This window comes from Dufourea novaeangliae, unplaced genomic scaffold (assembly GCF_001272555.1).
Source record: "Dufourea novaeangliae isolate 0120121106 unplaced genomic scaffold, ASM127255v1 scaffold228, whole genome shotgun sequence".
Classification (NCBI taxonomy): domain Eukaryota; kingdom Metazoa; phylum Arthropoda; class Insecta; order Hymenoptera; family Halictidae; genus Dufourea; species Dufourea novaeangliae.
The window spans coordinates 4,260,196-4,287,064 of record NW_015374150.1 but is presented as its reverse complement, the minus strand read 5'-3'; the positions used below and the strand labels follow the sequence as shown (position 1 = coordinate 4,287,064).

The 26,869-nt window shown below is 35.0% G+C and overlaps 3 protein-coding genes across 7 annotated transcripts; 2 read left to right on the top strand and 1 right to left on the bottom strand.

Moving 5' to 3' along the window:
- The first annotated feature begins 208 nt into the window (after window positions 1-208).
- On the top strand, window positions 209-16,181 carry LOC107191821 (mucin-17). Of its 5 annotated transcripts, XR_001516286.1 has the most exons (10): window positions 209-315; window positions 7,409-7,544; window positions 7,636-7,810; window positions 8,032-8,321; window positions 8,441-8,621; window positions 9,729-10,904; window positions 11,467-11,670; window positions 11,753-11,936; window positions 12,372-12,447; window positions 13,445-13,520. XR_001516286.1 is itself a non-coding variant. In XM_015580942.1 (9 exons), the coding sequence occupies exons 1-9, from the start codon at window positions 309-311 to the stop codon at window positions 14,986-14,988; spliced, it is 3,897 nt and encodes a 1,298-aa protein (XP_015436428.1). In that variant the 5' UTR covers window positions 209-308; the 3' UTR covers window positions 14,989-16,181. The 5 variants fall into 5 exon arrangements, 4 of the variants coding, with proteins under 4 accessions (XP_015436428.1, XP_015436431.1, XP_015436430.1 ...); XM_015580942.1 differs by lacking the exon at window positions 12,372-12,447 and having other exon boundaries at window positions 13,445-16,181; XM_015580945.1 differs by lacking the exon at window positions 13,445-13,520 and having other exon boundaries at window positions 12,354-12,402.
- A 735-nt stretch (window positions 16,182-16,916) lies between these two features.
- LOC107191718 (leucine carboxyl methyltransferase 1) lies at window positions 16,917-18,956 on the top strand. Its single transcript, XM_015580817.1, has 4 exons — window positions 16,917-17,266; window positions 17,982-18,165; window positions 18,245-18,596; window positions 18,673-18,956. The coding sequence occupies exons 1-4, from the start codon at window positions 17,057-17,059 to the stop codon at window positions 18,875-18,877; spliced, it is 951 nt and encodes a 316-aa protein (XP_015436303.1). The 5' UTR covers window positions 16,917-17,056; the 3' UTR covers window positions 18,878-18,956.
- Window positions 18,957-21,825: 2,869 nt separating this feature from the next.
- LOC107191662 (very long-chain specific acyl-CoA dehydrogenase, mitochondrial) lies at window positions 21,826-25,565 on the bottom strand. The gene is made up of 8 exons (XM_015580757.1): window positions 25,244-25,565; window positions 24,141-24,348; window positions 23,847-24,065; window positions 23,329-23,757; window positions 23,000-23,263; window positions 22,568-22,924; window positions 22,211-22,423; window positions 21,826-22,115 (listed from the first exon to the last, which is right to left on the bottom strand). Exons 1-8 carry the CDS (start codon window positions 25,312-25,314, stop codon window positions 21,978-21,980), a joined length of 1,899 nt encoding a protein of 632 aa, XP_015436243.1. The 5' UTR covers window positions 25,315-25,565; the 3' UTR covers window positions 21,826-21,977.
- Between the last annotated feature and the right edge of the window lie 1,304 nt (window positions 25,566-26,869).

Below are 26,869 nucleotides of genomic sequence, written 5' to 3'. Positions count from 1 at the left end.
TAAAAAAAAATTAGAATATGGAATATATAATAAGTATGCGGGAGTAAAAACATCTTTTGTTATGAAGTCTATTGCGTTTGTTTTGTTTGTGGTAGGGCCTGCACAACCTTCAGTCGATAATCTAGTTTGAGCGACGTGGGGCGAAAGGTGGGGATAGCGCCGCGGCGTGGAAGGAGAGCCTCGAGTCGTCACTCGTGTTGTAGCGCTGATGAAGTGCGTACGACTTTTTGTCAGTTGTGCGGGCATCGGCGAGTGTTAAGTGTGTTGTAGAATCGGTCCATCGTAAAAGAAACAGTTTCTCTCTAACCATGAGTGGTAAGTCCACGAACCTTCCATCGTACATATTTTCAGCTATCTTCACCCACTTAACACGTTTCGGCCTGAAGGTTACGTTCATTGAGAGTTCATTTGGGGTGTGTGATAACGTCGCCGGTAACCGGTCTTGACCCAATGACCTTCATACGATTTATATCTCCCATAGACAACGAGCAATAACCTCTTAATGCGTAGATTTTTATTCTGTCGGGTCCACGTGATTCTTGACTCTGCCTAAGGAACGGTTAATTCCTCGTAACTTAATACTTTTTCATCGATCTTCGAAGCACATGCATTTTGTTTTAATTTATTTCGCTAAGAACTTCTCGATTCGCGCTCGGTTTCGTGCTATCCCCCTGAAGCGCATGCGTGAGTCATTTTTTTTTACTTTTTCGAAAAAACTTGGTGCCAGTTAAATGTTGTACACACTTTCAACGTTTCGCACGTGGGAGTTAATCTTATTGAAAGTGATTAATAGAATTATAAGTTTCGGAAGATTTTCACTTATCTTTTTTCAAGGGGAAGTAATATTAAAAGCGAAGGATTATATTTTCAAGAGCGTAACCGAACGGCCATGTTTAAAACTTTGATATACTATATGAATTAAAATAACGAAGAATATGTTAAACGAAAACACGGTTTCTTTTATGTTTTATGTGTTTTGAGGTTCTAGAAAACTCGAATACTTGAAGGATAGAATTAAAAGTCCATGCATATTTTATTCTGTGCGCTGGAGATTTAGTTAATTAAGGAATTAAGTACGTTGACTTAAACGTAGACAGGTATTTCCCGTCTTCTTTTTTTATTGGACGCGAGATTCCTTCTGCATAAAATAAGATAACTGTCGGCGGTATTTCTACCGTTTATTCTTAGCCGTCTGGGGGAGAAATTGCGGCTCTTTGCCAAACCCCGTCTATCTCTCTATATTTATTTTACACGTGCGGCAAAATCGCCTCTTCGTCAAAAATTTCTCGCACTCGTCCTCCGCCTTCTCTCAGTTGCAAGACCCGATATATGTACCTCGGAAAAGAAAACAAAATGAAAATAGAAACGGTCTACCGTTAGTTTTGGAGGACATTTGTGCATTTATAATGTAGTTAGATAAAATATGAGACAAAATAAAAATTCGAATTTGTATAAACATCTCTGGTCTACATGTCACTACTTTTTGACTAATTACTCTTAATTGATGTTAATTAATTAAAGATTCCACTAATCGGAAATTAACGCACTTTCGATGATATTAATATATGTTTATTGATCGACACGAGGCGATGATGTAACAGGAACGATACGCCATCGGGCATCGACACTTTACGAAATGGCATAAATAAGAAATTCGATGTTTGTGAAGTAATTCTACTTGTTGCTCTCCTTTTTTTCGTGCTGTAATCATCGTATTTCAGATAATGGTACGGAGTGTAGACGAGGAAGGCCATGCACTGGCGCCCAGAAATTTTGGATTATTTATTCTGCTGGAAAAATGAAATGGATTTCTTACCTTTTTATACATGTGTTAATACACATGGCTAAAAGAAAATGGTAAATGGTATCTGTATTAAATATCAAGTCGTGTTGTATAGACTGCTCAAAATAATTATGGGGTCAGAAAAATAAGTGGGTATCTTGTACAAGTATCAAATACTTTGTCATGTTTTCTCTTTCTGATCCTCGTTACATTCCTCAAATGAATTTGAAGTAACTCACGATTCTTTGTTCTTTTCCAAATTGTAGATATTATGAGTGATCTGAAACTTTTGGGCCAGGTCCATCGTCCGTTCCAAGATAAACACCGAATAAATCCGTACGGTGTATAATAGAATACCCAGCGGAAGAACGAATGAGTTTAGAAAATGGACGACAGTTATTTGCATGCGGCAACCGGATATGACAGTACGGTTGCGTATATTCGGCGAGTCGACTCCGCTGAATAAAATGTCTATCCGCGGGGTAGCAGTCGAATTAATGTTACGTTAGACAGAAGCTCGGCATTGTTAAGTTCATTGTACCTCGATTGACTGCGGATATACCCGAGTACTATTTTTATATAAGTTCAGTCTTGACCTTCGTCTGAGCAAGACCCCCGGGGAATTCTAGTTTGCGATGTTCGTCTAGACGAGCGAGAAGCACGGCTGTGAACGCGGCTCTCCTTATAGAACCCGGATTTCTAATTAAACTTGAGAACGCAGCTGTTCTTTTTATTGGCCTCTGTTGTCGTTGTTGTCGTCGTCGTCGTACCACGATCGTCCCGGAATAGGTACGGAACGACTAATTGTGGATCGCGTTACAAGCGAATCGATCTTCATTCGCTAACAAATGGGATTGGAGATCGTTCTTGAATATCTCGACTACAGCACGTCCCCTGTAGCCAAGATGTTAACTTGTAGAACGAGATCTCCAATGCATGTCTACCGTAAATTTGGCAATTGTTCATAAAATTCGACACGATTCGGAAAAAATAAGTAACGCCAGAAATCTTGAACTACATAGCTTCCGTTTCGTTGGAAAATAGATTTCGACCTTGCCAGAGACAGCATAAACATTGGAATAGACCACGTGTTAATATTCAAACGTGTAGCCTCAGTGACCTCGGCTTGAACAGGTCTCGGACCTGGAGGAACGTATTCGATACCGAAATTTCCTGTTTCGACGTTTCGAAGTCCAATGTATATTTTCAGTAGTTTTGTATTTCGTTTTCAATTGTCTTTTCTGACAGAAAGTCCGAATTAAATGTCAAGTAACGAGCTCTGTCTCCCCGAATCATTTGGGAGTTCCTATCGTCTTCATATGGCTGTAAAGACAGAGGGGTGGCGGATGGGTTGTGCACGCGATCTCTAGAGGCATACGAGGAGAAAGTGTCAATTCGTAGACGATACGTGTAGGCGCGGGATCGCACAAGGAAATCTCGTCAGACTTGGGCGACAAGTGCTTGACCTAACGCAAGAGTATATGAATGCATTTTGTATGTACAAACGCTAGGCTCGGTTGCTATTATAAGCTGGACGGTCTGTATAAATATAAACCTGTGTGGCACAACGGCACCTCTGGCCTCTCGGGTTTCGTCTGCCTCCTGCGTGTTACAATATACGAGCGAAGCCGAGCGCCGCGTTTCTCATACCCGGAGATAGATGTTTTACTATTTTCTTTCCCTCTTCTTTGACGCGCCCCGCAAAATTATACACAGGGGCTGTAAGTCGCTCGGCAAACATGCTTTTAAATGTCGAATATTTTCGTTTTCCCTTCTACTTCTATGTTACGAACTTGTGTACAATACGAGAACATGTCTAGTAATCTACACTAGGGGCTCAAAGTGCCCTTCTCCCTTTTCAATGCAACAATTACATTTTTGCAACACAGAAGCACAAATTGTGTCATAAATGTTCTTGGAGAGTAGGTTTTTCGAATCCAGAAGAAACGTTATCTTTCCTTATTCGGAAAAGTGCATTAAATTTCGATCTAGCTAGTACGCTAGTCAACAAAGAGGCGAATAACTACTGGTGTCATACAATTTACGGCCACTCTACCCTGTACTTTGTCACGCGAAACAGCTTTCGTGTGCCAACATTTCGGAACCGGCGACGTTTGATCGCAAAACCGCGATTTTCGAAGTAAACAAATCCGCGAATCGGACGAAATATCTCTGGCCACGGTACATACGGTGATCCTCGGCTTTAGATGGTCGTTATCGTGGCCTGAGTTATCGTAGACATAGAGACATTCGACCTGCACGTGTAAGTTGTAATTGGGACATCGTGTTTCTGGAAATATTAGAATACTTATACACCGAACCGATTTCGTGATTATTCCTGATACTTGTAAATACGAGACGATCCGCGAGTAGAAGAGAGAGATACAAGACGAAGAAGAGTTTCGGAATTCACCGGAGATATCATATGTATAGAACGTATCGTGGTGTCGATACATTCTACGTTCAGGATCGACATGACTGAACACTTGTGAGTCGTGTGTTCCGGTGGAGAAGACCGGTAGCAGAAATCCGAGCTTTTACCTTGCATCTATTCTTTTCCCCGGGCTGCTGCTCCCATCCGTTCTTTCTATAGCCGTGACTCACGGCCGTGTTTCTTTTGCATTCGTTGCATTTAATTTTACCCAACCGTCTTTGATGCATCCTCCCTCCCCCGTAGTCCATATGTATGTATGTACTTACCCCGACAGACACTGTAACCAGATAAAACAGCCTTAATAACAATGTCGTACACACACTGTGTTTGTCCATTTTAAATGGGCACTCGAAAGATTACAACACGATACCGATCGAATAGTTTCACTGCGTGTCTCTATTACAATGTTATCGAGGAGATGTCAGGATTGATTAGAAGCGATTCCTGTCAGGGTTCGATGCAAAGACGATGTAAACTGACACTATCAGCGCGTACAAATTAGACGCTCGGATTCCTCGTCAGTCTAATTGGTCGGTTAAGCCACGAAGTCACGTGGCGACGTCAGATCGAACGTATTCGAAATCAGACCTCAGGAAATGGTTCGATGCTCTTCGTTCATTTTTACATATACTTTCTCATCGAATCAGGGCGTCCAATTTACCGGTATAGTTCGATGAAATTATACGCTGTGACATAACGTTCCGAGAGCAGTCTTTGAACCTCAACCGGAAATCTACAGTTTCGTCAGGCATCGAACACATTGATAAACTTGTCTGCTGATAGCGGACTCGGGATGATTGCGAACGTTTACGTGCGCGCGCGGTCCCGAAATTAAATCCAGGATGGATTAAGTCGAGTTGAGCTATTATCGAACCGAAAGAACGTGGTCCCTTATTCGTTGTATTATCACCTGAACGAAATTTTGTCCTTTTTCACGTGAATGAATTTCGAAATTGTGTCGAAAAAGAATCGAACCTTGACTGCGACGTGAAATGAAAATTATAATCAAAGTATGAATATCGTTTAGTAAAGAAGATTTTGTAAAGATCGAAAAGTGCTCCAAACATTTGCTTGTGCTAGACCTGTAGGGATCCGATAAGAGGATGAAGGCTCGTTTTCATGTTCTCCTTGTAAGCGTTACAGTTCTTCGTATTCGAGTGAAGTGGACAAATTAAAGATGCGTGTTTATGCTGTAATAATTAGAAGAGACTGCGAGAAGCGTGAAATGAGCCAGCCTATTTACACAGTATACACCGGGCCTGATTCCGTTTCACATACTCTGTATGCACGCACCGCCCAAGTGATTCATGCCGGTCGGCCCATACCCGGAGCCTTGTCGCGAGCGGCAAGAATCACCCGTTGCACACTGGTGCACCTAACGCGACGAAACTTAATATCCCATTCAATGTCGATACGTAGAACGCAACCATTCCAGAAACGTGAACGGTACATTTTCAAGGCTCGAGACTATGTACATGGGATTAAGTCTAGGATTGTTACATACGCGACCCAATTACACCGCATTTCGTAAAACTAGTGTATACGAATGTATGTATGTGCGTAGTAGACAGTAGAGGCAGCAGAGAAATTATTTCGACGGAAAGGAATGTTGGTATTTTATTCAGTTTTAGGGTAAATCCTTATTTACATGTTTTGCTGTGTAAATAGAGTCCCGTGCAAAGGACGCGGAAGATTGTTCAAATACAAAAAAAAACGCACGTGAATGTAGAAGCTTGAATAAGATTCTGTTGGAATTAAGATAAGAATTCTGATTATAGAATGAGATAATAATATTAATCTTTGAAATAAATCTCTGCACGATGTCTCGGCCCAAAAGGGTTGAATAATTCTATTGATATCGGTACGGATAGAATATGAAACAACGAACTTAATCGTTCCTATCTCGGTCTCTGTGTTATCTACCACTGTCACGGTTATCTGTGTAGTATTGGTAAAATAGTTCCCCGAAAAAAATGTAATACGTCGAAGAAAACGAGGTCGACCAGGCGACCAATATAATTTAAAGAATACTTTTCGACTCGCGTGATAGAACTTAGGTTAACTCGACGGGGACGATAACCGCAATTATCATTTATACAGAGCCTGAAAAAAAAATTAGTCTCTTCTTTTTCTTTTTCTTTTTTTCGCCGCTGAGATTGTTGATGTTTTTAACGATTACATACTATCTGGTGGACAGAGCCCGCTGGTGAATATAGATAATCGACTAAAAATAGAATTTTATCCTGGAAAACTAGAGCCAAATTACTCGTGGATTCTGGCCTCGGTTTGACGTTGCGATTTCACCGATGACATTCGCGAATTAGAAATAGGAAGCGTTTATAAATAAAACCACGATGAATTTCTACGCCCGCATGAAACAACGTCGCATCGTGGTCCGCGTGCACTTGGATCTAGAGATCCAGCTTCTATTTTCATCGGGATCAGTCTTTCGAAATGAATAAAACAAACACGAATTGATCTGAAATTCATTCGAATTCCTATTTTTTTTTGTTGGTAATTTCTTTGGAACTGTTTCATGCTTCGTGCAAAATTAGTATTTTCGATGGATAAAATTTTTGACCTTGAATCGACCTTCGAGCGCTCGTTTTCATTCTTCCAATCAGTTAATACAATTATGAAATTAGCCAATAAAAGATTCTTAGCTTTCGTCGATTTTTAAAAACTCCAGAAAGAATGGCTCGATTTTTCGACAAATTATTTCGAACCTTTTTCTGTCGATGTTAGCTAATTGTTAAATTGTCTTTGGATTTACGTAATCGTTAATACGATAAGCGTCGAAGCGGAGTCAATGGCACCGGCAGAGTTCAGAGTGTTATCTATACGGAGCTACTTATATACCCACAGAAAAATGCATTCCTTCCTCGGCTGGCGTTGATGATGTAATAGCGAAGACAATACAATACAGAAGATCGATGTTGTGAATGTATGCGAAGAGTGAATTTCACTTGCATGCGACATCTTATCAATTAATACGCACGGCTGATACAATGTATAGTCTAGTGTTATCGAGTAACGAGGGGTATGTATGGATGCGATTTATAAACATGCGTGATGATAGAATGTCGGGCAATTAAATAATTTTCGTGAACCTTTTAAAAATTGACAAAATATCATTTGTAAATTTGCAATTTTTTTTTAAAAGTCAATCAGTGAAATTGTATGAATTACAGGATATGCCTGGGTTACACTGGCTACCAACGATGCCTATTCCTTGGGAGCGTTAGTACTGGCACACTCTCTGCGTCGTGTTGGTACCAAACATGAATTGGCCGTCTTGGTTACTCCGGGAGTAACCGAAGTAATGAGGTTTGGCGCCCGATTACAAATATTTTTCGAAGTGTAATTAGACGAAAACATACCTACAGGAAATCTAATCTGTGTTTCTCGTTTGCGATAGGGAGAAGTTGTCGGCGGTTTTCTCGGTGGTAATGGAAGTGAATGTACTCGATTCAAAAGATGAGGCTAATTTGGCATTGTTAGCTAGACCAGAATTGGGCATTACATTTACGAAACTTCATTGTTGGAGACTGTCTCAATACGATAAATGCGTATTCCTTGACGCGGACACACTTGTAAGTGTTGAGGACGGTTAACGGAGATACTCTGTCGACTATCTTGTTGGGTTGACGCGTAAATTAATGGGAATTTCACCACCGTCACACCATTATGCGTTGTGTAGCGGAGCGTATCACTCCGGCAATATGACCCGTCTTCAGAGTTCCCATTACTTGTGCATCAACCCAATCGAAACTGGTGTTTCTCGATTAATGATTTGTCGATACAAACGTTTTAGGTCGTCAGAAACTGTGATGAGTTATTCGAAAGGGAGGAGTTATCCGCTGCTCCCGACGTGGGCTGGCCCGATTGCTTTAATTCTGGCGTATTTGTGTACAAACCGTCGCAACAAACCTTTGCTTCGATCACCGCGTTCGCCGCTGCCAAAGGCTCGTTCGACGGCGGTGATCAGGGCCTGTTGAACATGTACTTCAGCGACTGGGCCCACAAGGATATTTCGAAACATCTACCATTCATCTATAACATGTGTTCCACTGCTGTGTATTCGTATCTTCCTGCGTTCAAACAGTAAGAAATCGGATTCTTTTAGAACTAGAACATTGTCACGTTATAAATTTCAGAACATAATCTCGGCAATTACGCGTATAGAAAATAAAGTAATTTTAGATATACTGTTACTTGCCCAGGTTCGGAGATGATGTTAGGATAATTCATTTCATTGGTATCACCAAACCTTGGTTACAGTATTTCGATACTTTAACTGGTATTGTTCAACCACCAATGGAGTCGGCTCATTTGCAACCACTGTTACAATTGTGGTGGAACATATTTTGTGATAAAGTCCATCCTCACTTGTCCCCCGTTATGGTAAGTTCAATGAATCGTATGGGAAGAAACATATAACAATGAGTTTTTAGTTGTTCAACTAATTATGAGTGCGACACAAAAATTCTGCAAATATAATGGTTTTTTTAAACAAAATATATAACATTGTATATTTTCTCTTATTTATTATACGTTATATTAGCCTGTAAGATATCAACTCATTGAATGAAACGAAAAGCATTTTTAAGTTATTAGATTTAAACGTAATTAGAACAGAAGGTAAGGTCGTATGCTTTTATTGCTCTTATTAGTGTGCCATTCACAGTGTGAGATATATTCCTTAACATTTCGATAATTAGCACAGATAGTATATGTCACGATCACAATCACGCATTATTACATACAAACATGCTTGATGAAATAATTGACTGTAGGTATACATATGCCTATAATCTATAATGTATACATACATTCAGAAGTACGAATATTACGAAAAATGTATTTGAGAATTACGGAAAATAATATTGCTTACAATTATTTATTATTCGAGTGGCATCTTCTGACTTGACTTGTTTTTTGTGGCATTTAAGGTACGTTCTTGGTTTTTTCTTTGTAGCACAATCTTCGGTATTTGATAGTAATAGACAAAGTGAAATGAGTGATACTTTATAAATTTCTATTCCAAATATTCAAGAAATTTCCAAAGTGTTATAGCTGTCAGTATACTTTGAACTTAATCTTTTTGTAATACTTTTTTTTTGTAGATCAGTGTCCATTTTTTTCCTTGACTTCGACATGTTTGTAACGTGTAGATTTGTAATTTACAAGTGTTTGTAAATTAATAGACAATCTTGTCTGTTTAACTCTGTGTTTGGTATTTTTACTTAAAAAAATTGTTGTAACGAAAGAAACAGCGATATACTCGAAAGTTACAAAGTACTTTTAATAACAGAGTTAAAAAATGCCATTCAGTAGTATATATACATATATACATATATATACATATGTATCGATGAGTTTATCACGATACCATAGAGAAAATATTCCCTGAATAACAATACTGACCTAAGAAAAATGGACACTGTTATATTAGTTTTCTACTAACCAACTGAATGTGCATTTTTCTGTTTTGGCATGATGCTTGCATAGGCCACCAGCACATTGGCACCAATTTGGCACGAATTTTCTCCTGCACCTTATCGGTCCTCTGTTCCGCAAAGTCCTCCCGTTTACACAGACATACAAGACAAACCACAGAACGACATTTATATAGAACCGCCAGACTTCTCAGAATTTAAAGATCCATGGGAAAATTATTGTGCACAACATGATCCAGTTATCCATATGCAAGAAAACAATAACGAAATTCAACAGTATTATCCCACAATTGACAGACCTTCACCTGTAACTGTATTAAGTGACACATTTAATTTTGTAAAACCTATTCACCAGACTCGTTATGAATCACCGCTAGAACATAATAATAGGGAGGCGTTTCATAAGCAACACTATAACGAATATAATTCTTCCCCTTCGTATATTCAACACCATCATAATCAAGAACAATCTAATCAATACATCAGTGAGCATAAGCAACAACAGCATTCATTTTTCCATTCGGAAAATACATCCACCGCGAACGTTCATTCTGATTATTGGCAGAATCATCACAGTGTCGAAAGTTCTGTATCTGTACATAGTACGCAAAATCAGCATTCAGATGAATCTCATAAGCATTATAATGCTGATCATCAAGACACTCATCAACATTCTTGCGGTAACGTTACAGTCCCGGAAGAAACGAGACAACATCAACATGTTGATTATCATCGTGCTTATCAACATTCTTGCAATATCGATCATAGATCATTTCCACAAGAAACAAAACAACCGGATCATGTTGAACATCGACATGCTCATAATCATTTTTCTGACAACAACAGACAATTACCAGAAGAACCAAAACCATATCGACACAATGAACATTTTGTTGATCATATGCAAAGTCAGCATCATCAAACGTACGATAATGTAACTAGTCGACAAACTACTCAACATTATCAGCAAGACAACCAAACTCATCATAAGTGGGAAGAACACACGAATGATAAAGTTAATCATGAACAGCCTAAAGAAATCAATATAGCTCATCATAATGATCTGTCTGCTAAACAAAGCGCTGACCAAGGTGATAATGTAAACATTACAGACGTACGGACTAATTCACTGATATCTACTAGCCCTCCTCCTGATTCCAAACCTTGTACAGATATCCACAATGTAGCAACGCAATCTGACCCACACAAAACGGAAGACAGTTCAGATGTAAGTAATTGTTCCCACATTCTTCTGTAGATTGCATTAAAGTTAAGAAAAAATTTATACATTTTCCTTTTATAAATCTTCTATAATAAACATGTCTTTGGATGTTTTATTTATATTATTTGAATGTACGATTCGTATTGTATTTTAGTAGTCTTTGGGACATTACTTGCAGTTTCAGTGCAGTTATTTTTTTTTATATATTAGATCCTTCAACATTACATATCCTATAGATATATCAACGAAAATGAGTAACAATATTTTGCTTTAGTATTTGTAGAAAAGAAGTTCACGACTTGGAATTTTTAACACGATTTATTGTTGTTATTATTATCGTACTAATTCACGCTAGTTTTGTGTGTGTTATTTTTCTATGTATTTATGATACCCACATTTGTATGTATATTGTAATGATTATGTATGGCGGTCATGTAAGGTAACTTGTTAATATACTCTCTACAAGTGTGTTCTACGTTCTAGTTTGATTGTTGTATTTATTTTTTTTGTCAAGTTCATTGACGTGAAAAAATCTTAAAGAGCAAAGTATTCTTCTTTATTCTTATAGGCTGGTCTCGCTGGTGCCTTGGCTCAAATCACATTGGGTGAACCCAGAAGCGCCGAACAAATTGCCCTAGAAGAACATATGCGAAAACAAAGCTGGGAGCAGGGACACATTGATTATATGGGTCGTGATAGCTTTGACAATATTTGGAAGAAAATCTGCCAAACGCTCTCCCTTGCACCGACACGATTACCCTCTCCCCCTAAGGTGATTATTTTATTAATGAATTGTTGTAAGTAAAAGCACGAGTACAATGTATGCATCAACACGCGTGGAATTTAATTCGTAGGAAATTCAAAAGCCCACAAAAACTGCTGCATCTGATGAGACTGCCAAGTCTACTGAATGTACTGAATCTACTGAAGTTATTGAACCTACTAAATCTATCGGAGTTGTTGAACCTACTGAATCTACTGAGGTTGTTGAATCTACTCAATCTACTGAAGCAAGAGATGAGGTGGATAAGAGAACTGGTACGTTTTGTTTCAATACAAAGTGATTTTAAATTATATAATTCGTTTCTATATATATATTTTTAAATGTGTTCACGCGGCAATTATGACTGCGTATTGAAGGAAGAAGACGTAAAAATAAATCCACCAAACGAAAATTTTGAGCTATGTTGAAAAATATGTAAGAAGCTGAGAATCAAAGTGCTCATAGTGTAAAGCCATTAACTGTTTTCTTGAATTCGCTTTACGATTTTCTTTTTATCTTATTTTACTACAGCATGTGTTATTCAAATTGATATGTTCAGTTGAAGTTTGTTTTTTTTTTGTTATTAAAGTTGAATATAAATTATAGTTACAAAATAGTTAATAATATATTGGACAATTTTATATATAATTTAAAAAAGTGAAAAATATATCTTTTCTATACAGTTTATCAAGTTTAAGTGTTTAAAACAGGAACGGAGGACAGCAACTAACAGATCCTGGCGCCATAGCATTGCTACGTCTTGTATTGTCATTTTGCTTTAATGGGGTAAATATTTTGAGAACTCACATCACCACAATCGCGATTTTTATTGTCACATTTCTCAATAATTTAAAAACACTTACGAATTACATATATCTAAAACAAGACACACTACATGTTGATGTTCATATCATCAGGTTTACATCATTTTATAGTGAATCATGTAATTTATTTTTCATTCATGATATCTTAACATTAGATATATGTTTATAAAACTGTAGAAGTATGTAAATGTTCAATTATGGTGTTGTATAATAATTGTAAAATTGAATTCCAAACATAGATCATACCAGCTGTGTATCTATTCATCTTTAATCAATGCTAATGCAAGAATTTATTGTTAGTAATAATTATCGAGTGAAATTAATAACACATCTATAAGTAATGCATTAATAGCATCATTTACGACCATATTCGTGTAGTTTGCTTATACATGCTGCAATATAATTAAATTTTGACTGTTCATTGCTTGGGTACAAATACTACGCTGCAGGAAAGTTAGATACATTTACAATCATCATGCATGATATGTTTGTTCATATTAATGTCATAATGCATTATTTTCACGCTTACATAACAAGCTAAAATCTGCTGACTTTATGTTTTATGTTAACACAAAGCATTCATGGTATATTCTTAGTTAGTTTTATCAAATAGCATTTAATAAGAGCACTTCTGTAGTAATAATATCAATCACGATCATTATATTTTTCTCAGTAGAAGTAGCAAATTTCTTCAGATAATTGTACATATATAGAAAACAATGTGAAGGAAACAGTTTTATTTCTGTGTACACTATCAACTTCGTATACATAACTTTAGTACACGATCTATTTTTAATTATATATTTTGATTCGTACGTACCTTGCTATAAAAGTTAATCATAATTAATATACTTATTAAAACGTATGTAGAACAGTTACGTAGCAAGGAACGTATCGAACTGTATGTGTATGTATTATTATGTTTCCGTATGTACAATGTTATTATTTTTTTTACTTAGCTCAAGCAGCAACCAGTCCTACTGAAGAACAATCTCTACTTACAAATGTTCCTGTAACAGACAATGGTAGCACAGAATCTAAGTTATCTGAGAAGAGTGAACACGTTATTGAAATCACGACTACAGCTGCAAAAAATGAAAAAGAACAAACAGCATTGCAAGAAACAGCAAAAGATATTTCCGAAAAATCTTCAACAGGATTAAAAAGTGAATGCGTTGACACTGTTGTAGTCGCTTCTTTTATGCAACTTGAAACGCAAGCACCTGAAAAAGTTGTAGAACAACTTGGTACAAGTTCACTATTAAAAGAAATCCCACGAGAGACATCTGAATCTATAGCACCACAAGATTCAGTTCCACCTTCTTCTATTGAAGAACAAAAAGTCGAGGTGTTATCTAACAAAGATAATGTAAGCTTGGTTACCTCGACAGAAGAGTTTCCAAGTAATTTAACAAATCTTGAAGTTGCTGTAGATACAGAGCAAATAAAGCAATTTGATATTACAGATGAAAAACATGCAAAAGTATTTTCAACTGCATCAGAAGTTCTTACAGTCAGCCCTGTACCAATACAAGTTGCAGAATCTGTTCTTCAAGTAGAACCCAAAGAGTCTGTGTCAGATTCTGAAACGATGTCTCAAGAAATTCTTTCTTCGACAATAATACCTGTTCATGAATCTAATATACCCTGTTCTGAAGCTTTCCCGGAGTCAGAAAGAAAACTTCAAATAAATGGTTCTGCATCAACATTGGAACCCATTCAAGATAAGGGATTAACTCCAGATACCGTTAGACCCGAGGAAAGTATTGACACTTTTGAAGAATCGAGTGAATTATTTATAAAGGCAATAGGAGCTTTACAAATTTCATCTCCCGTAGAAGAACGTCAGACTGTAGAATCACTTGCATTGTCATCCTCAAGTATTACAGTTGATACAAGAACCCCAGAAACATGCACGCTTGAAAATTTGCAACAAATGCCAGAATCGGTACAAGAAACCAAAGAAACTGAAAGTCCCACAACAAAAGAGGAATCATCCAAAACTCCTTTAGAATGCGATATAACTAAAACACCTCCATCAGTTGAAAATCCAGTTAGGCCATCAAGAGTGAAAGAATTGAACCAACCATCAAAAAGTCTTCAAGAATCTCCGTCACAGGAAAAGGAGAAAGTAGTAAAAAAAACTGTAAAGAAATCTCTAGAGAAATCTATGTCAGAAGGAGAACCTCCAGAAACTGCAGAGGGTGATAATAATGGAAAGAAAGTTGTAAAGAAGGTAGTGAAAAAGGTTGCAAAAAAGCCTAAAGCAAAGACAGAAGAAGGACTCGATGATGGCACGGAAGAAAGTAGTTCTGCTGGTAAACAAAAAAAGACTGTGAAGGTTGTTAAAAAGGGTACAAAATCAGCGCAAACTCATGATACTGATACGACAATCGTTCCTGAAAACCCATCATCCAGTACTTCTGATGTACCAGTTCCACCTAAAAGAAAAGCAAAAGCTGCAACCACAAAGCCAGTCGTTAAAAAGTCCGACGTAGAATAGTAATTACAAAACAAGAACTGACAATACTAATGAGAAATACTCTAAGGTTTCAAAATTACGAGCCATAAAAACAAGAAAGTAATAAAAGGTGATACTTGCTAGTCTCCTAATTTTTATACTTTCAGTATCCCTCGAATTATATTACCCACAGTTTTTTGATGTTTGAATGTTTTCGAATTTTTAAGCAGCATTATATTCCAGTTTTATGTTTTGCTTCGTAATTTATACATATTTTATATAATGTGTCCTTTTTAATTAAGTGTCGATACTAAATAAAAGCTTTTTTATATTTTAACCGCCCCTCCCCCAATTATATATTCACGTATATTTCTTCCAAGGGTTAACAAAGATTGATTAACAGTACTAGCTTCTTTTGCTCTTCTGTCAACAGCACCAGACCCTCCAATATTTTTTTGAGATGCTAGATCCACCAAATTTAGTTCACCCATCTTTGAAACTTCTCCATTAATGGTGATTTCTTTCATGTGTACAGTTATTGAAAATACATACTCTATGAGATCGGCTGGACTGAGCGTTCATTAATGTTGCCGCTGTTTTTTTTTTCTATTCCCCTGTGGAGAATTTGATAAACTTCGTTTTTATTACATACTCATTTCTTTTTAATCCATAAATAATCACTGCGTCTTTCTTCGATGTGCCTTCAAGCAATCTTATTTTAGATCCATCATCGTTAGCTGATAGAAAAACAAGTAATTCCTCAGTATAGAGTTCTAGAAACCTAACTCTGTGTATTCCTGGGCCTCTAGTAATTATAACTCGTCAAACAAGTGGCTAAACGAACATGGAATCATGCCAGCAGATGAATTACTTTGCTAATGTAAAGTTGGATCAATGTTAATTCCTTCCAATGCGAAGGTCTTTCCTGTACCAGTCTGTCCATATATTTACGTATATCTTTGGAGTAAAACTAATACCATTTAGGTATAGTGCTCTGTAATTATTATTTTATTAATATGTTATTTTAATACGTGTCTCGACTAATTTTTCACTCATTTATTAGCTTCAATTTATTTAATGATATATGTATACAAGTAGCTGTGATTGATCATACTTATACACGATTTCGTTAAAAAGAACACGGAACATATCTGTTAGAATTCGTAGAGTTATTCTGAAAGAAATGTTATAAAAAACTAGTTACAAATTTTTTTAATTTTACACGAAGTTTATACATTTTATATGTATTAATTTGTATCTTTATATATTTATACATATGTATACATATACACATGCATCATCACGCGAGGTTCTTATTTAAGAGATGCCAGAGGTGTTGAATTTGTTTGAATACAATCGCTACGATCAAATATGCTACTTTTATTTCTTACCCACTTGAAACTTATCTATTTTAATCTGTAAAAATAGGAAATTAAATACTTTAGCATAATAAAGTTTATTTATATGTACTTATACACTGTTACATTAAGCTACCTTTTTCAATTGAGTTTACATATTTAAATCATATTCTCTCGTGAATATAATTAGAGCAGTGACAATAAGGATTCTTCAATTGAATAATAATTAATTATTATGTATTTGTAACAATAATTTATCTGATACATAAGATTCTTTTAATGTAATGAAAAAGTAACGGGCAGAATTTAAACAGCAACTTAATATTACAATAACTATATTTATTCTGATTTATAATTAGCATAAAATATGGATAAAACTTCAAATAAAATTATTTAAATTCAATATTCTTTTCAGTATAGACACAGGCAAATTTCACTTGAAATTTTTCTTAAAATTAGCGATTTGAAATAAATGGTTTAAAAAGTAGATTTGGTATGGGGGATACCCCTACTTCTAGGCAACCCGCAAAGCGGACGCAAAAGCTTGCGCCGCGAGTGGAGGCCAGTATAACTTATACATGCTGGGACTCCCAGCACTCCCAGTCAGCAGTATACCATACTGAGTGATACTGAGTATGGTCGCTTGGGGAAATTTTCTCTCGTGAGTGGCTAGGGCAGGTACGGTTCTTGACTAAAGAATTAAAACGCTTAATAATGATTTGTCATAACTGAAGTGAACCAGAATTGGTGTGATGATCAAAGATATGGCTGACGATGAGGCCATACAGGCCACTAACGACGACGCGAGTGAAAGTAAAAGATACGCGGTTCAACTTGGTTACTGGCCCGATCCATTTATCAACTTTTTCGTGAAGCAAACCGGACGAAAAGCGCCCGAAATCAATCGCGGTTATTACGCACGGGTAAAAGGGATCGAGGTGTTCATCGAGAAATTTCTGAAGGTACGCGTCTTTTGATTAATTCTGTACGATTCTCGTTAATTCCGTTATCGAAATTGGCATAACCTAGAAAGCATGATAGAAACAATCCGGGATACAGCTGATCCGCGAGTAGCAAAGGACGTGTGCAGTGCCGGAAACCTTGACCTGACCGAGGCCCTGTCCTAATTTCCGAGGTCCCCCCTTTATATCGTGGAGCAACAATATAGGTTGAACTTACATACGACTGTCAGGATTTTTCTCCATGAAAATTATGATTCACAAATGTAATTGTAATAAAAGTCTCTTACTGAACGTCGTCTCAAAATGAAACTCGCCGATTGCTTAGATATTATTGTCGAATAATTTTTGAAAAATATCGCGGGAATTAATAATTAATTCTGCAATAATCGGTGCATTATTAACACTATCTGATGCAACACAAAATGATACAGTATGCACCAGTGGTTAAATAAAGCAATTACACTGATCCACCTTTTAAAATAATTTTATAGATTATTTAGCAGAAATTTCAGTTCCCAACTCACATTTTTGTTTAAATCTGTATAATCATGAAATATTAAACTATGAGATTATGATATAGTAAAGATTAAATTATAGAGTAAAGATTACATATAGTCATAAAAAAATGTTACAGATGTATACTTGATTGATTTATGTACAGTAAGAATATAGTACACAAAAAATATTAATTTCTGGGTTTATTTGCATGATACAGTTGTCTGGTGAGAAAGGCCAAATTATAAATTTGGGTGCAGGATTCGACACACTTTATTGGAGACTCAAAGAGACAGGAAAGTGTCCAGTAAATTTTATAGAGCTTGATTTTCCAAACATCACTGCTAGAAAATGCTACCACATCAAAAAGCACAAACAGTTGATAGATATGTTGAATACAGAAGGTGTAGTGTTACATCTAAATATCCAATTTTCATTGTTTATATAGTTCAGGTTTATTATTACTCGCATTGATTTTTATAGATGGAGAAATTAGGTTTTCAACAACAGATCTGCATGCTGCCAATTATCACTTGGTGGGAATGGATCTGCGGCACATATCTGAACTTACTAATAAATTATCACAAGCAGAAGTTAATTTTAATCTACCAACCATGTTCCTTGCAGAATGTGTCTTAGTGTACATAGACACTAGTGCAACTTCTACATTATTAAAATGGCTTGCTGGAAAATTTACAAATAGTATTTTTGTTAATTATGAGCAAGTGAACATGAAAGATAAGTTTGGACAAGTTATGTTGTCTAACTTACGTAGTCGTGGGTGTTTATTAGCAGGTGTAGACGACTGTGAATCTTTGGAAACTCAACAAAGACGGTACATACATTTGTGTATACCTAGAGTTGATGCACATTCTCAAAGACATCGTTACAAAATTGTTTTATTTTTTCAGATTTACGATAAATAATTGGGAAGGCTCTAATGCATGGACCATGGTAGAGGTCTATGATTCACTATCTCAATCTGATCGTAGTCGAATCGAGCATATAGAAATGTTGGATGAACGAGAACTTTTAACTCAGTTATTGCAACATTACTGTATCTCGGTTGCTTGGAATGGACAAACATTTAAAAATCTGTCTATAGCACAGGGTTAGCTTTCCTAACTCTTATAAGTTACTCCAGGTAGTAATACTGCATCATTAAAAAAAAAATCTATAAGCTTGTAAGTATATGTGTGGCAATTAGTGATGCAAAATCATTGTTTGTTCATAAAATGATTAAAGTTAAAATGTTTCCATGGTAAGATGTTTCCTTTTTTTGTTTATTGAAAATACAAAATCTTATTAACTAGTTTGTGGATAAATATCTGGAAAGTTTGTATACACTTTAAACTCTTTATGTGTACTTTCCTTTGCAAAATAAATACATAGTTTATACATTTACTAAAATGTATTACACTTTTTAAAAAACATTAAAATATTGTAAGTAGAATTGTACAAAAGAGATATCTTGGCACTCAAGTATCCATTTTAATTTGGAAGCTACAGTCTGTATTTCCATTGCGATTATATTTGTGTGTTATAAATGTTATAATGCGTACACTGTCACAGTAATATTGGTGAAAGTTTAAATTTTATTCGTGTCTTTCTAACTACTAAATATGAAGTAAATGAAAATTTAAAAATGCGTATTTCAAGTATTGTTCGTTCCTGCAGTGTATGTTTAAATTTCACAAATTCCATTCATTTCCTATGAAATTAGTTTAACAGTCTATCATATGTAGTCATTCATCTGAAGAACACACATTTTAAAACTTAAATTATAAGCGTGTTTGAATTAATTATTTTCTTATACCACTTACCATTTTGTACTTGGAAACCTTTATCCTTATAGCATGTACTATCATGTACTAACATTTTCATTTCAAAAGTATATTGATTATATTCACACACTTCTTATTGTTATAACTCGGATTAGTATTACAAACTGTTAATCATTTCAATACATTTGCTGTTTTCAGAAGCATAATTATGTAAAATAAATCACATGCAACGAAAACAACATTTCACTTAGGTATGAGATCAATACATATTCCGAACATTTTAGCTAGTTTCAGTTCCATAATTTCCGTGTACAGAAAGTATTAATTAAAGTACAGGTAATGTTCTTACTTGCTATGTATCTTACATTACTGATAGTATGTAACATGAAATTCTTTCTGTGTATTAAAAAAAAAAAGAGAAAATGTATATAGAGGAAATTATATTTTCGCCATTGTCATCATAAGTAAGTACATTATACATAGGTGGATCATAAAATAATAACGACGAAATTCTCAGGAAGCAAATTGTCGGCAGGTTAACAAGAATATATAAACAGAACGTTTAATAACGTGTGTAAGACTCACTTCAGTGATACAAGTGATATATAGGAATGTAAAAGAACAATGAAGAAAAAGTCATATAACGTTTGTTTCATTTGGTCTTGTTTTCGAGTAATAATTATATCTGTACACCAGTACAAAATTACCATTTTTGATCTGCATGTAATGTAACCAAGTTTCGAAATCCTTAAAAAATCTCGTATGTTTATGATCGTCTACTGCTGAAATGGGTCCTACATGATATGAAACAATGTGAAAGAACTCATTAAAGTGCTAACAGTTTGATTACTGAATTAATAAAGATTTATTTTCATAAAGAGGAGCATCAGGGTTACAATATACACAAACTAAGAATAGTGTGAAAATGTACACAAAAACTTCTGTTATAGTAACAATACAACTATTCCTCGCTCGTCTCATGTGTTATTGTATTACTTTTTTACACAACTTTGACTAATACTTCTCGTTATTTGTGATAATATATTTGCCAGTATTCTCTTAAAGGCTTATTAGATCATAAGATGTAACATTACATAGAAAAAGAATTGTGAATTCGTACTATTGGAACTTGTATGTTTTTAAAAATAGGATTGCATACCTGGAGTAACAAGCACGAAAAAAAATAATCCACTGTTCTATTTTTCTGAAAAAAAAAGTTATGGATCACGGTTATATCTATCAGCGGCAGTAGATTCTTTCCAATTTCGTGTCTCAGACATTCGGTAATAAAATCATACCTGGTCAAAGTAGTTTTCAAACAACCGTATCTTATTTACTTGGAATGGTATCGATTATACACGTTAAGTATTTTAGCAGCTTGAAGTTTGAGAATCAAATTGTTTTTATAGTTGATCCTGTTACAAATTGGAACAAAACACTGCCAATGTATGATTCAAAAATGATTAACAGTGAGATATCGTTAAGTGATATTTACTTTTACAAAGTTGAAGATTTCAAATCGTATGGGAGGCATCGAATGAATTTTTATTTGTTTACTTTTATCTAAACCGATACATCGAATGTGATGAATAATTTTATCATTTTGTTGAAAACTTCCAAGAAATGATAGTTTGAATCTCAAACTTAAGAGGTATCTTTCAAAATAATAAATTACACGATTCTACGTTTATGCATGTAATTTATTCCACATTTAATGTTATTACTGTCTTCTATGGATGCTGTAAAAGTTCAATCATACAATGGCTATACAAATATTCTGTGTGCTTCCATGTTATAGACGGATGTAAAACGATTAGAAAGTATATCCTTACTTTTGCATAATGTTGTGATATTGTTGAATTCTGCATTTATATATTGCAATTAGAAAAATGTAATCGAAGATTAATATTAGTTATAATGTAAAAGTATTTATGGTACTTGTTTTCTTATATTTAATACCAAAATCTTAAGTGGAAACAAAAAGAATAGTAGTAATGTTAAATAACATTTTTAAATGTATGGTAAAAAAATGTGTAAGTGAACACGGTTCTTCTATTTAGATTTAATTTAATTTATTACATAAAAATTACATAAATACCGTGTATGTTACCCAACTTAAAATACTTATTTTATTATTCTGTGAGGATTAACGGAAAATAAACAGCATCTGTCTTCATGTGTATAATATTATTTATAACAATTTTATTTACAATAATTTGTGTAAAAGTACGAAAAATATTTTATACATATATGTATAATTAAAAATTTATATAATACCCGCAACATTATGTTACAAATTGCATTGCTAGTTGCTTATTGAAGTGTTCGAAAAAGAAACTACCGCATAAGAGTTTCAGATTCAAGATGATACAGTGTCATGATTTAATTTATGCGTTAGGTGTTTATAGTATTATAATAATTATAATACGTAATTAAAAACCTAGAGGATTTAGTTGAACACATCCGCCATGATCGCACATATTCTTCGAAATTTTGCTTAATTTATTAAATACATCCAACTGTTTACTAGAAGAAATTGCGCTTAAGTTCTGATTCACGCGATTGGATGCCTGCAATGAAATCAACAAAAAGTATTAATATAATGATAGTAATAATGTACTGTAAGTGATAGTAAAATTGAAAATTATCAAAAACATATTCATACTTCAGCACACCAAGTCTGAGCCATAAGGAGCTCATGTTCTGCAGTTGGAAGATTTTTCTTAGCAGCCATTGTTGCTCTGCTCAGTACAACAGCCATAGTATACGTATCAAACGCTACTTGCGCTATTCTGTTCAAAATAAATTGCTCGTCCACAATTCCTCGCCCATATTTGATGAGACTAGATTCTATGCTTTCACCAAAAGCTTGTATACCCTACAGACGAGTGATTATCATTTAGTAATAATTAATTAAATTGCTGGTGCACAAAGCTTTCCGGTGTAAGCCATGTCTACAAATATAAGCTTACACACAGAAGCTGCAGACACATTTACATCAACATTATAAAGAAATATAAACCTTAGTACATAATGCAGCACTTTCTTGCAGACTTGGGTGAACTAAATGTGTAAGACTGGGTGCCGATGCTAATCCAATTGCTCGCGTTGCTCTTTTTGTTGCTTCTTCGAAAATCAGTCCCAGGTTAGCAGTGGGATTTTTAAATGCTTTCTGCAATTCTTTCAAATGACTTCCAGCGTACTGAATTCCAGTAAGCGCGACAAAGAGACGGAGAATGTCATTAGTTCCCTCGAAAATTCTAAAAATACGTAAATCTCGCATAATACGTTCGAGACCGGCGTCTTTCATATATCCCATTCCACCCAATATTTGAATAGCTTCGTCGCAAACCCACCATGCGGACTCTGATGCAAAACACTGTAAAACACGTGATACGTTATGAGACGCCTGATATAGTAAAATAATACAATTAACACGTTAAATGAATCGTACTTTAGAAATTGCAGCTTCTAAATGGTAGTCTTGACTACCTGTATCCATATTGCCACAAATCGTATATGCAAGGGATTCAGTGATGTATTGTAGCATTGCCATACGGCCCAATTTTTCTTGAATACCTCCATAGTTATCTAACGTGCGTCCAAACTGCACACGTTGTGTTGCGTGCTCTACGGCTTTTTTAATACAATGACGCATGGTACCCGAAAGCGCAGCCGCCATACCGAACCGTCCATTATTTAAGATACTCATTGCCACCTAGAAAGACCGTAAAATATGTAAATACTTTCTCCCTCATTTTATAGTATTAATTGTAGCAATACCTTGAAGCCTTGACCTTCTTCGCTTAGAACATTTTCTACTGGTATTTTAACATCTTCAAAGTATACTTCAGCCGTATTACTACATTTGATACCCATCTTCCTTTCTGGTGGTCCATTTGTTACACCACCGAACGATCTTTCAACAATGAATGCAGTGACTTTGTCCTTTGTTTCCCCTGTTCGCGGATCCTTCATAGGAACTTGCGCGAAAACGGTCATTATGTCTGCCAAACCGCCGTTTGATATCCAGATTTTGCTACCATTTAATACATAATACGATCCATCCGCGGACTTAATAGCTCGAGAACGAATCGAACCAGCATCCGAACCGCAACTCGGTTCAGTCAAACAAAACGCTGCAAGCTCTTTATTGCAGACTCTTGGAAGATACTTCTGTTTTTGCTCTGGTGTACCGAACAAAAGTATACCCTGTGTTTAAAGCATACATTAGTAGATATTCTTAAATATTGAAATAACATAACCACCAGTTGTAAAGCTTATTATGCACAAAACTATACCTTAAATCCTATACTTTGATGTGCACCAAGAATGATGGATACACCTAGATCATGATACCCACAAATTTCAACACATCTACTATATTGAGAATTACTTAATCCCAAACCACCATATTCTTGTGGAACCTGAAGAGAAAATGCTCCAAGCTCCCACATTGCAGCCATAGTGTTATCATCTATGGATGCATTCTCATCATTTTTTACTGGATCATTTACTTCCTAGAGAGATGTAGTTAATGAAAGTTAATTTCATGTATCAATAAATAACAAATAAAATAGTTTTTTTTATTTTACCTCATAAAACTTTTCTATAGGATCAACTAAAAGTTTTAATGTGTCAAGTTGCTCTTCTGTTAAAGTTTCTGGGAAAGGAAATACTTGGTTAGTTTGTAATTGGCCACGGAAACTATTCATGGTAAAGGAGTGAGACTCCCTCGCAGCTGCACTTTTCTCTGCTTTCTCAGTTGATGCATTTTTCACAGCTGCTTGTGTTGCTAAACATCTGTAAAACATAATAATTTTGCAAGCTCATTCCCAAACTCAACAACTTTTAAATTTACATTCTTTGAATAATAATTAATGAAATTAAATAATTTATGCCAAAATAAAAATCTTTTTAAACTTGTATTTTAGATTTACAATATATATATTTTCAACACAAGATGTAAATAAAGACATGTACAAATATAAGTATATGAATAAAAAAAAAATAAATTCGTGCACATACCGAGCGTTCCACAAGAAATGATAAAATCAAGGAGGAAGCCATTCTATGTACGAGAACAAATTGATATTGCAAAATAATACTTTTCTCTATGAAATTTAATTTTTTTAAACATCGAATCTACAAATACATGAAACTCATGTTTTAGATTTTAAAACATGATCAAGTAATGTGTTTGTCTATTACTCGTCATTTTTACTTGTAGTAGAAACAGACAATGGTACAATATGACAATTTATATCAAGTTAATTAAATAATGAACTGAAGTATACACTACCAAATAAACTTTTAATTTTAATCTTTTCGAGGACAAAGCTTCATAAAACAAATTTTATTGTGTATTTTCGATCTATTTTTGTACATAAAATGACCTCTTTCCTGATTATATCAGTTATTGCGAGACACCGTGTATATTGGTTCAAAGTTCACTTAACTGATAGACAAATGTCAACACAAATATCTGACGTTCTAATTGACAAACATGTATACAAATTTTTTTCAAATTTGAATAACGATCAACAAAAGTGCATATACTTATATGTATATGTACATGAATAAAATATACAACTGTTACCTCTATATAGCCATATGTACTTAATCGATAAGAGTTAATTGCAACAGGTTGTCACAGTTACTGCTCAAAATGTTGCATTACCGAGAAACAATGGCTCACCTGATATTTGAGTTGATGATCTTTACCAAATTTCGAGGTCTTGGAGCGACCAAGTTTGCAACTCGAAGCATTTTGACGTTGATAAAGACACGAATACCCTGAGACACTTATAAGGATGGCAGAATGAAATTAAAGGAGATCGTTTCCGCGTTTACACTGTTTAAAACTCAACGTGCGTAAGACGTAGCAACTGATTTGGTGCATTCGCAAAACTGGGACAAGGTTTTAGCCCCACTTCATCAATTGTAAAGATACTATCGTTGCGAAAAATTGAACTAATTTATAAATGGTACCGGAGGAAGTTGCGTCTTTTATATAATTAAGTAAGTATACGTCTACACACACATATATATTGTGATCAGACACTATAATAACCTTTGGCAATTACTTTATGACTTATGTCATTAGAAGTGATTGTATATAGTTGTGTACATGTTTTTCGAAGGCTTATTCAGTATCATATTGTACCTGACTGTACCGACAAGTAAAACAGATGCGTTCGTGTTTCTTGTTATGTATTCATAGTATGTATTGAAATAGATTCTCCTCTGTAGATGCTTAAAACAATTGTTTGTGCATTGTTTCGATGACTTTTATAATTAGAGCTTGGCACTTCTCAGATGGCACATGACGCCTTGAAGACAGCTTAAAGACGCCTCAGACCTAAAATAGCCGTAAAATAGTTATTAGTATTCCTTTTCAATGAACAATTACAATAGCTTATTAATCTAAATTTTTTAAAATAAAGAGGTATCAATACAATTCTATAGGGGGCAGATAAATTATACTAAATATAATCCTAACTCGAATAATGACTGCCGTTCTGGTCATAAGATACAGTGCAAATAATGGCAAGAATTATTTGCTTTATGAAATCATATCATTTGGCTAGTTACGCTATCTGTGACACAATGCTCAAATTTTTAAATAAATGTTACCGACAGATGACTGCAGGAGTGCAAGGGTTTCGCCATCTAGCGATAAGAGACTTATACTAATTGGCCATTAGCTTGGGTATTGCGTCGTAGATGACATCACTTGTTTTTTCCATTACATACATATAAAGTAAATGTATCAACACTAGAAACTACCAGCATTGAATGTATACTAAATTAAATTGTATGTATATTTTCGGCGTCGTGTTTTATAATTCATAATTATTGTTACATTCGTCCTTCAAACTGGAGCACTGCACATGTTTATTCCCGCCAAATGACATCAGATACACATAATTTGAACATATGTACATACGATGTGCTATATTGGTATCGTCGGGTATTGACATTAATATAATAATCTGGTCACGAGATGACACTTGGTACTATATCCCATACATCGTCTGTGCTAATCTTTAATACCCCCTATTAGAACGTCATCGAACGACATTAATTAGAAACCTCAAACGATGTGGGTGGCAACTACCTTTATCTCTTGATATGTTTCTGGTCAAACCTCGCGTGAAAGAATTACAATTAATTCAAAAATTTCTTCTTATTTATAACATTAACATATAAAATTACTGTACATATTTGATTATTCCTGTAATATTTAGATCCATGGGCTTGAGTAAAGCCTAGGGTCTTCAATAAATACATACATACATAATCTTTAATATGTAATCTGACA

Bases quoted from the DNA above. Each gene is read 5' to 3' on its own strand.
- LOC107191821 (XM_015580942.1), top strand. The intron at 7,811-8,031 runs GTAAGTGTTGAG...CAAACGTTTTAG, and splicing joins TCCTTGACGCGGACACACTT to GTCGTCAGAAACTGTGATGA. The intron at 11,671-11,752 runs GTGATTATTTTA...TTTAATTCGTAG, and splicing joins GATTACCCTCTCCCCCTAAG to GAAATTCAAAAGCCCACAAA.
- LOC107191718 (XM_015580817.1), top strand. From the start codon at position 17,057: ATGATCAAAGATATGGCTGACGATGAGGCCATACAGGCCACTAACGAC. The intron at 17,267-17,981 runs GTACGCGTCTTT...TGCATGATACAG, and splicing joins TCATCGAGAAATTTCTGAAG to TTGTCTGGTGAGAAAGGCCA. The intron at 18,166-18,244 runs GTGTAGTGTTAC...TGATTTTTATAG, and splicing joins AGATATGTTGAATACAGAAG to ATGGAGAAATTAGGTTTTCA.
- LOC107191662 (XM_015580757.1), bottom strand. From the start codon at position 25,314: ATGCTTCGAGTTGCAAACTTGGTCGCTCCAAGACCTCGAAATTTGGTA. The intron at 24,066-24,140 runs GTAAAATAAAAA...ACATCTCTCTAG, and splicing joins CTATAGAAAAGTTTTATGAG to GAAGTAAATGATCCAGTAAA. The intron at 23,264-23,328 runs GTATTGCTACAA...CGGTCTTTCTAG, and splicing joins AAGAAGGTCAAGGCTTCAAG to GTGGCAATGAGTATCTTAAA.